The sequence below is a fragment of the Dreissena polymorpha genome, chromosome 1 (assembly GCF_020536995.1).
Source record: "Dreissena polymorpha isolate Duluth1 chromosome 1, UMN_Dpol_1.0, whole genome shotgun sequence".
NCBI lineage: Eukaryota > Metazoa > Mollusca > Bivalvia > Myida > Dreissenidae > Dreissena > Dreissena polymorpha.
Genome location: NC_068355.1, coordinates 194244234 through 194255026, shown reverse-complemented (window position 1 = coordinate 194255026; position 10793 = coordinate 194244234). Strand labels below are relative to the sequence as shown.

Below are 10793 nucleotides of genomic sequence, written 5' to 3'. Positions count from 1 at the left end.
AACGGACTCAAGAGCGTTTCATATAAGCCTAAGACTTTCTATGCGATCGAGCTAAAAACATGGTTTTAAACTAATAGCTGCCTTATTTCAATGAGAGGTATGGGGAGGATGGCCGTAGAAAGGTTTGAATAACCAGCCCGCGCAATAGTAATGTGACCAGAGACCGGACCGAGGAACCGACTCGCGACTCTCATATTTGGTGCCAAGCACTCTACAAACTGCGCTAACCCGTCTTAGTAGGGACGAAACTTTCTCCCGGGGGTTGGTTCTCGGGAAATTCTTCCCATACCTCCAAATCAAGTAGGACATCAGTGCAGTTAGAACTGGTAAACCAGCTTACCAAGGGAAATTAGTCGCGTATGTTTTTCTTCCTGTCTGTGTTCGTCCGTCCGTACGATATGTAGCAAGTAGGGTACAATAATCATGTTACAATAATTCAATGTTCGAAGGGCAGGGGTCATAATTTTCGAACAAGTTGTAACGAAGCCTGATGCAGAATTGCACATGCGCATTTTTTTTCATATAATGTAAAGTGCATGCATGTATTATTGGTGTACCTTAAATAGTGTAGGAGTTATAATCGGCAATCGGCAAATTGTTTGTCTACGGACACACAGACGGTCAGACAGACAGACAGGAAGACGGACGGGCAAGGACAGGAAGTAAAACAGACATAAACACACACGAATATTGCGAATCCAGCATACCCTTATACTTTGTCTTGACTAAATCGATGGTTTTAATTAAATGTATAAGTATCCATCATAAGCATGCAGCTTTGAACATTTTGAAATAGTTTACACAACTAAAGATAGACTTCAGGTGATCATAACATGCAACGTAGACGCTGTTTCGTGCGATTTGAAATAAAAACAAGAACAAGCTTTTGTACCAATTCAGTTTTGTTTATTTAATATAAATATAAGCTTTTGTTATTTTAATTTTAAACGTAAATAAAATATGAATTCATCGTAACAACTTTTGTATTACATAAAACATATTCAAAGATATTTACATGTTATTTTATGTTACATATATACAAATATTTACATATACAACATGTTGAATTATATATTCAAATATTAACATATTTAGCAACCATTAATAATAATAACAAAGGCAAAACTTTGAACATTATGCGATAACAAGAATAATAAGAGCAGCGTTTTAGGAAAACTGGGTTTAATGCATGTTCACATGCTTTTCAGGGACGACAGTGTCCGCTTTTATGGTATTCTTCGTTTAAAGAAAGTCTCTTCTTAGCAAGAATCCAGTTTGGGCGGAACATGTCGTCCCGGATAAGCCTGTGACTTAAAATCTACCATAATTAACAAGCGTACAAGCGAACACGTGTAAATATCGCTCGTCATCGATGTATTATATTAAATAGTTACGTATAACACACGAACTGTTTTATCAATACTTGTCATACATTCAAAAATGTGTGAATAGCATAACTTATACATCGATACCGCATTATTTGCATTTGTTCACACCAAAAATGTACGCTTTACAATTAAAACATTCACAGAAGACAAACATGATGATTTTGGTACAAAATAAGTCGAATGAACAATATTACATTCAATACGGAAGCACACTGGAGATTTTCTCCCACATAATCTAAACACATGTGTAATTGTATAAATCCGTCCAGACCTCGACGTCATTAGATAGAAGGTCCAAATCAACGAAACGTATTTGTAACATCGTCACAACTAACGCATGCGTTTGTTCATTTCGTTGTCACAGACGAACAATTGATGCTTATTCCATAGGGTATGCAAGCTTATTCCGGATGCGACATCTGGATGCGTGCGCATTTTTTCGACGAGAGCCGGAAACGGCCAAATGTGATCACGAGATTACATGACGCTGCATCTATCCTGGAGGTCACTAGTTCTTTTATTGTCGGGACGTCGCCCGTTCCAGACGCCGACGTTACGTGCTTCCGTCATTATAAACTCCTCGACGTCAATGCCGTAAAAAACTTCGATTTCGTCGAGGCTCATGCGCGACGCGCCGTTGCTAGGCATGGTCTCCTTTGATACGGCCGTCCGCGCATGCGCGCTGAGTGCCGCAGCGTCCAGTGAGCCTCCGAGGTAGTCCCGGGTGGCCAGCTCTAGGTTGCATTCCGGGAGAGCTGAAATGAAGACAAAATCTCTTTGCTTACAAAATATACATTATTTTATGAAGTCACTGTATACACCATGCGAAATTTGTATTACTATATTAAGTTTAATTAATCAGTAAGATATTGCATGTTTCGGTGGGTTGTGTCTCATGAGTCGGTTGTGCGACAATCCCGCTGTCACAATCATAAACTATTATATTTATTATATATACGTGTATGTACCTTATTATGGCCAAAAGCAACGTAACAAGCCATCAATCAAACAATGTATTAAAAACTCGATACAAAAAGGAGAATGTTGTAGAACAGCGCAAACACATAGCGTCATTCTGTTTTTCGATAGTTCAAACCAATGCATACGGAAAATGATTTATCATCGTCAAACAAACGGGAAACCTGTCTATTTTTTCTATACTTTATTTGCACCAATGTTTGAATGTGAGTATATGGTGATAAATAATTTATGCCAACACGTATCTAAGGATATGGGCCGTGCTCTGTGAAAAAGGGGTTTAATGCATGTGCGTAAAGTGTCGTCTCAGATTAGCCTTTGCAGTCCGTACAGGCTAACCAGGGACGACACTTTCCGCTTTTATGACATTTTTTTGTTTCACGAAAGTCTCTTCTTAGCAAAAATCAAGTTTTAACGGAAGTTTCTTCCCTGGTTAGCCTGTGCGGACTGCCCAGGCTAATCTGGGACCCACATACATAATCCCCATTTTCGCAGAGCGCGGCTCATATATAATTAACACCACAGCGTACCTGTGGATACGTTATTAACACAACTATGTATCTATTGATATGTTGCCAACATGTAACTATAGATATGCAAATAAGGACAACACCTTAATATGTGTATATGTAAATATTTCCAGCACGTACCTCGGATGTGATTCAGCAGATGAAATGTTGGAATGACAGACTGCGGGTCCAACATGTGCAATTTCACGAACAGTGTGTTCATCGCCGTGTTGTATTCCTTTCTGTCACATGACCGCGGACTATTTTTGCACCCATCCCATCGTCCAAGAGGGCTCCGTCATGCGCTCAATAATACGCTCCGCCCACTCCGGCCTGAAAGTAGTCGTTCGTTTTTTTATAAATTCCCACATGGTCGACAACACGGTAAACATTCGAGGCATATTTCTTGCTTTTCCAACATAAAAAATCCACGAAATTTCGTGTCCATGAAAAAGTTGTAGTTTGTTTAACCACGAAATTTCTTGCCAACGAATTTAAATAATTAAACATGTTTTAAAAAGACAGAGAACAAGCTTACCCATCATCGTCAATGAAGTCTTGCAAACTGATGTTCGTCCGTGCGTCTCTCACTACGGACGGGTACAGAGCGCAGTCCATGGAGAACCCTGGAGAAAACAACAACAACAAATAACAAGTCCGGTCGGACTTTCGAGGTTTCAACAGTAGTAATATTACGGCGTTCAGCTCACTCTTTTCCTCGATTACCTGGTTTTCCAATGCTAAAATACTTAGTGATGCCAGTAAGGCTCGATTGGTCATTTTCGGCTCGGGCACTACTTACATATTCCCCGGGTATTCTTAAGTATACTTACATGTACCCCGGGTACGGTAAATATACTAAAAGGTTCCCCGGAAAATTAACGCTAAATCGGTCGTTCAGGGCTATTTTGTTGTACTTAATTATATTCACATTGTTGTCAATTTTCTGTTAAATGGCCTCTTTATAACCGAAACTCATACTCAAAAAGTATGTTGATTCAGTTTTTTTTAAAAGAGAAGTTTGTTTAAGATAATCGGTAGCGCGTTTTACGACATCGGATTTCGGGCGGGAATACAACTTGGGTACAGTCTATTATCGACCGGGTACGATTGAGTATATTTACCGTACCCGGTGTATATGTAAGTATACTTATGAGTACCCGGGTTACATGCAAGAAGTACCCGCGCCCACAATGACCAATCTAGCGCTAGTAAGCGATAACTACCCTGCGTGAATCAAGGGAAGGAGCAGAACATAGAAAGGTAATCGACCACATAACTATTTATTGTGTATATTGAAATTTAATCGGTTTATCGTTCTCCTGTGTTTTTTGCGAATTACACAAGCTATAATATAGAGAACTTAATAAATATTCAATGATCAAATCAGTGCAAAATAAAGTTAAATATTAAAGTTATGTTTTACTTTTTAATTTAATTTTTCTTTAGACTCAAAATGAAATTGAGGGTCAACGATATCCGGCCTAAGGTTTGTGAATGACGTCATTTTTAAGTGCTTGGTCACTTCTTATATTTATTATGCAGATACTTCTTTGTTAATAACCAATGGCATAAAGCAATATTTACCCAATTTCTTCTAATGTACGATAGTATACAGTTCAGTCAGCACACTTTCCAAGTTATTCTTTTCGATCATACAGTAAAACTTGTACGGATCCTCTCCTTTTGAAATGGCCTCGCAAATGACTGCAACCGCCAGGCTGTGAATCGGAAATCCCCGTAAATCTTCGTCGGTTATTCGGGGATCTTTCGTCGCTTCCGGAAAAAAATACTTCGTGAACACTTGGGTGTAGTTTTATGCAGTTCAGCAACAGCTCACGTGACTCTTGCGTCACTAAATCGACGCCATTTTTAAATGGCGTCAATTATTGCAAAACGTCTAAAGTCAATCCATTATGTTTTGGTTTACTTGGTCCGGAAAATAGTTTGAAACCTTTATCTTCATTTCTCTTCTTAATAACTGGACGTTTTACTGTCTTAAAAGAGGACACTCTTTGTTCTTCAACATTCAACCTGTTTGTGCTTTTCTCCACTCTGGAGTTACTTGCTTTTGACACTTTTGTAACCTCAGACAATGAAGTTACTCGCAAATAAGTAGTCTTTACTTTCGTGTTCTTGAATGTCGTTGCATTATATCTTGAGAAAATTGTAGATGTCTGAAAGATAAGGAACGCTTATAGTAGTATTCCAATAATGTATTTGAAGAATGCGGATAAATATAATTTTATTCAATTTAAGTGAACACAGCAAAATATAGTAATAGAGTAAATTGTCCATGACATTGCGCTTTGAAAGCAATTAGTTTACAAAAATATTTAGTTTTATTATATTATCATTGGCAATATAACACTAAATAATGAACAATATATGCTATTAATATACCGTGCTGCCATTTCAAACATGTTGACATTATTTTTAATTTTCAAAGAGGCGTGCCTGACCCATGTGATATAATAAATGTGGGTCATATAGAATCAGTCGACATATGTCGCCTTCGTAGATCATGTGACGACGATATTAAACTAACCTCTGTCGCAGTTATAGTACACTTGTTATTGCTATATATCCATAGTTGTGGCAAAGCTACATGCATCCTATTGTTAATTCGTTATTGTTTCTCATATTGCACTCGTAGTTCCGACATTCGTGCCGGAGGGTCTTATCATCAAATGCGTTAAGATAGCAGATATGCCCTTCTTCAAAGGGTGAACGTTGTTTGATATTGTCCGCAACATATAAAACCATTCTAAGAATTTGTGGAATGTGTCTAATTGTAAATACATTGTAACACCGTTATTTCGAAGTCGTCGGGACCATTAAAAAAAACTTCGGATTAACGATAATTCGAAATAAACATTTGACAGAAGATTTCTTTGATTCTGTAAAAATAAAACATTGTGGAATTCGCATGGTTCGATTACACGCTGCTATTAATACTTGTTTTACTTAAAAACTTAAACTAGTCAGAAAGCAATAGATTTCTACTTGTAACAAACGGAGGAATACAACGATTCTTTTCTCCTTTTTATTTTTCTCTAATTACAAAACATATAAAATATCATAATTTTTAAGTTGTTTTAAATGGTTTACCACGTACCCAGGTGAGTGCTTCAGGGCCCTCTGGCTAAAAATGTTTTAACTTTGTTAAGGTTATTAAAAACATTTAATTGTAAAAATCAGAAAAAAATCTATAGACAAGCCTTAAGTAATAATAAAACCTTTTACGCCATGTTTTAGACACGCCATCCATCGTAAATGAAAATTGAACAAACAGATACAACTAATCGTTATTCACCAACGTAAAACACGTGTTGTTTTATGTTAAGTTGAATGACAAAATGAATAATGGTAAACAAGTTGGTGGGGAATTTGTAATGCTTACATCCGTAAATATGCATTGACGAAAGCTTGTCCTAACTTGTTGTTTTTTTAAATCATATTTCAATCGTCAACAGAGCGTCGTTTGTTGTGTAAAGTGCATTTGGGTGGATTGCATTTGCATGTAAATAGCTCGAACAGGATACAATTTAATTTGTTTATTAACTGAAATCAAACATCAAAAGGTGTGTCATTGGAAAAGAGCCAAGCAATATTCATATACATATGTATAGCCACAACTGTGCATCATATTTCAAACGTTTCATGTCAAACTGATTTATACACGCAGTGAATTTTCGATAAAGGTAAGCTTATTTTATATTGTTGTTATAATAGCTGTTTGCTATTACGGCAGTGTGACTGAAACTGCACCGACGTGACGTTTAAGATTGTATTATAACTGCCGATCCGGATATCCTCCCGGGTTGGGTACCGGGCCCTTCTCCATATTGCTCGACATTTGGTTTGGAAAATAGTTACGTGGTTGACTTGTTTGTATCAGACATTTTGTAATGATTTTTGTTAAAACGGTAGAGTTTATAAATGATGCATTTCATTTGACCACATTTACTCAGACCTAACGTGACACGTTTGTTTGTTACTAAAGAATGCAAAACTACGTAAATAGTAATTATCGGCTCTTGACGACATAATAAAATTAACACGCTACGCGCAGACGACAAAGGTGTGAAATTACGCTCAGTGTTTTGCAGTTTTGACTTCGGATAACAGACTGATAATCAGATGCGAATTATAGTGTTGGGACCGACAGAATCACTTCGAATTAACGATTTTTTCGGTTTAACGAAGTTCGGGTTAACAATGAAAAATTACATAAAACAAAGAAGAACCAAAATCGGGGCCTGAAAAATACTTCGAAATAACGGTGACTTCGGATTATCGGTGTTCGAAATAACGGTGTTGAAGTGTAGTTTTATTGCATTGTTGAGTGCCGGCATGGAAATATCTGACATAGCTGTTCATTCAATAAAGGAAACTTTTCACAGATTGTGGCATGATTTATGGTTGTCATTAAATGCTGCTTTTTTGACGATGCTGGAACAGCAGCGTCCAAGGTTTGATAACCAGTAAAAAAATCGTCACAATGGCGACCTATGTAAAAGACCGAGCCTCGATTGAGATAACTCGATTTTTCAGTTACTTCCCTTGGCATTCGCCACTGCGTAGGAGATTGCTCGTTGATTTTCATTGATAACATTCTCCTAGCAGAGTTGTCGTTCGTGTTGATAAAGGTAAATATTAATAGAACAGCATATCCTGGGGAAACAGATTCAGTAAGTGTATCAGAACGTTAATTTCAAATTAGTAATTTTACATCCATTTTATTTTTATGGACCAATGAAACAACTACATGTATATATATTTTCTCTATTTTGTTTGATATTTGTTCTCGATTTAGTAAATAAATTGCGAATAAAAACATGTAAAATTAACTTTTTACGTGATCACAAAACTAAAGAATGCGAACGATTTCGAACCTGAATTTGTAAACGCTGCACTGCTATGATATATATAGATAAAACAACATGTCCCTGCGTAATTGTCCGTCCCGCTAGCGCAGTGGTAAGGACGTTCGCCTTTTCACCTTTACGACACCGGTTCGATTACCGCTCCCGGCGCAATGTTACATTTTGTATGTTTTGTGGTCACCATTCCTGACAGTTGTTTTTTTCCGGAAAATCTCACCCCCCGCAGCATTTGACCATATAAAAAATTAAAAAGTATTTCAGTACAAAACAAATAGCTGGAAATTGCAGCTATCATTCAAAATTCGTCCCAACTGTCGTCGATCTAATCTTATTAGGTTGGAGTGCTGGACACATTCCGGGCCCCAACATTATGCAGCCTCAGCGCGGAGGTAACTCATTACTTGGAAAAACACAAATACACACACTGGGTGCAGCCTAGGCGCGTATAGACTCAAACAAGGCAACAAACTCAAGTGCGGGCACAATCATTTAAAATTTAAATATTGAATACGATATTCTTACAGAAATTACACAACCACCTAAGTGTACATACCATGTTTGATATTTCGTTCGATTGTTAGATTTCAGCATATACATGTATAAGGTCATTTCGCTATTAGTTAACTTATCCATATGTTCGTGGGCGAACTTGGATAGTCAAGTGCTCATACGAGTGAGCTCACATGGTCCGGCTATGTGCTCATACCTACTTTCGAGAATCATCATGAATGTATTGCCATACTTAATAAACAAGAATGTGACCCGCCTCCCAGTTTCGCTCAATGGGTCAAGTTACCCACGGGTACTACTTACCAGTACCCCTTAACTTTTTTCCGTACCAAAAATGTTTCGTACGCAAATTTTTTTCGTACCCACAATTTTCGTACCCAAATTTTGTATCGTACCCAAATGTTCGTATCAACATACACAATTGTGGTGATATAGATAAACTTAAATTGATGTTTTATATCCATCCTCTTCAAAAGCATCGTCACACCAGTACTGCCAGTACTTTGATTAATAAATAGCTTAAGTACAAACAAGAATAAAATTAAAGAAAGAACAAAGGTAACCCACAACTGGGCTCAAACCATTGACCCTTGGTGTAAAAGTCTAGCGCTTTAACCACTCGGCCATCCTTCCTAACATAGTCTTTGACGTAGTAAATACTACATACTAGTATAAGCAATCCTTGTTATATCACAATATCTAACGATATCAACAGAACTCTCCAAATTATTCAATCGTTTCGCATTTGTAACGCTTGATTTTTTTTCAGTTTTTTTTTCATCGTCAAGAGATGCATATAAAGGATTTTTCAGATCACGGTAAATGTCAATATTACTGTTTCCTCGCAAATATTATGACTACAACAAAAAAATGCAAATCTTATACATATTTTTTTTAGTTTGTCAATTTACCAAAAAATAGGAACCAGGAAATTAATGAATCTTTTTTTATTTTTATTACTTTCATGCATTACTTCATTGTTTGTTTAAAATAGATAAACGTATAGTTTTTTTATTTATGTATTTAATTTATAATTCAGTAATCGCTTAATATTTTAACAAAAGTACTTACGATCGCATAAATCCGAACTGTTTTTATTCCGCCCACAGCATTCAATTCTCAATATCGACCAAAGGTATCTATATATTGATTTTAAAATCCAAATTTCAACTATAAAAATCGCAATACATACAAGACAGCCATGATTTTGACTGCCTTTAAGTATTTCATCGAAGTTAAATTTCAATATCACGCCATACATATCGTACTTATTCTATTCATATCTTAATTGGTATTTCTATCGTAATTCTATCACGATTTGTCCATATTGAAGAACATTTTCCTATTATACCGAGCAAGTCCACCTTTCGTATGATAACAAACGCCTATTGAGCAAAAGAGAGCGTGAAAATTTGAAACACACGCCCGGTTGAATGGAATCTAAAACTTAAAAAGTCAGTTTTAAGCGATCACCGAAATTGGAACAAACTTGTCCCATTATTATATTGTGTTGCACTACGCCACACTTATGTTATACGTGTACTGTAAACTCGTTTATATTGGTAAGCGTGAAAATTAGCATTTTTCATGGACATGTAACATCGTTTATTTTTGTTATGTGTGCTGTTTGTTCGGAGAAAAAAAACATGAGGGAATCGCGTCGTTCATTTCCTATTTATTTTTAATAAATGCGTGGATGATCGGTCAACCCTCGGAACCAACGAAAATTAATACTTTACGAATACTAATGATTTTACGATATTTCATTGTTTTCTGAAAAGTGCAAAATGGCGACAGTGTGACTAATGCGTGACATTTCGATGTAAATACTATGACAGAACTGCCTAACAGAATAGGCGTAATTACGGAGCTGAAACATGCAGGCGTGTTCTCATAGTAGGTCAATTTATATAAGAAAGACCTATGTACAGAAAAAAGTAATATATACGTATATACTAGTGCTAAGACCATTGCGTTAACCAGCTCAAACAGGAAAGATAGTGTACGATTTATATACACACAGTATATTATCAGACAGTAAATATATTACACTCTCTGTGAAAACGGGGTTAAATGCAATTGCGTTAAGTTAGCCGCACATGCTAATCAGGGGCGACACATTCCGTCTTAACTGAATTTTCTCTTACAAGACACTTCCTTTACAAGAAAAATACTGTAAATGCATGAAGTGTCGTTCTGGATTAGCCTGTGAAGTCCTACCTGGTCAATATTGGACGCGATTTTACGCATATGCATTTAGCCCCGTTTTCCCAATGCGCGATTTGTATGTTAGATTTATACTCGCTGTATGGTATCAGACAGTAAATATAATTAGTTGCCTCAAACTAAACATGCGCAAGTGACATACGAACCAAATAGTCGAAATTAACTACTAATAAACATAATAATAATAATAATTATTATTATAATTTATTTAAAATAATTATTATTATCATTACAATTACTATTATCATTATTATTATTATTTTATCATCATTATCATCATCATCATCATCATC

General features: G+C 36.3%; 1 protein-coding gene across 3 annotated transcripts; it reads right to left on the bottom strand.

Moving 5' to 3' along the window:
* Positions 1-1367: 1367 nt before the first annotated feature.
* Positions 1368-9757, bottom strand: LOC127864428 (uncharacterized). Of its 3 annotated transcripts, none has more exons than XM_052404064.1 (4): positions 9346-9757; positions 4463-5052; positions 3017-3208; positions 1368-2143 (listed from the first exon to the last, which is right to left on the bottom strand). In XM_052404064.1, exons 3-4 carry the CDS (start codon positions 3096-3098, stop codon positions 1866-1868), a joined length of 360 nt encoding a protein of 119 aa, XP_052260024.1. In that variant the 5' UTR covers positions 3099-3208; positions 4463-5052; positions 9346-9757; the 3' UTR covers positions 1368-1865. The 3 variants fall into 3 exon arrangements, with proteins under 3 accessions (XP_052260024.1, XP_052260026.1, XP_052260025.1); XM_052404066.1 differs by lacking the exon at positions 9346-9757 and adding an exon at positions 7774-7842; XM_052404065.1 differs by lacking the exons at positions 4463-5052; positions 9346-9757 and adding an exon at positions 3414-3502.
* Positions 9758-10793: the final 1036 nt, after the last annotated feature.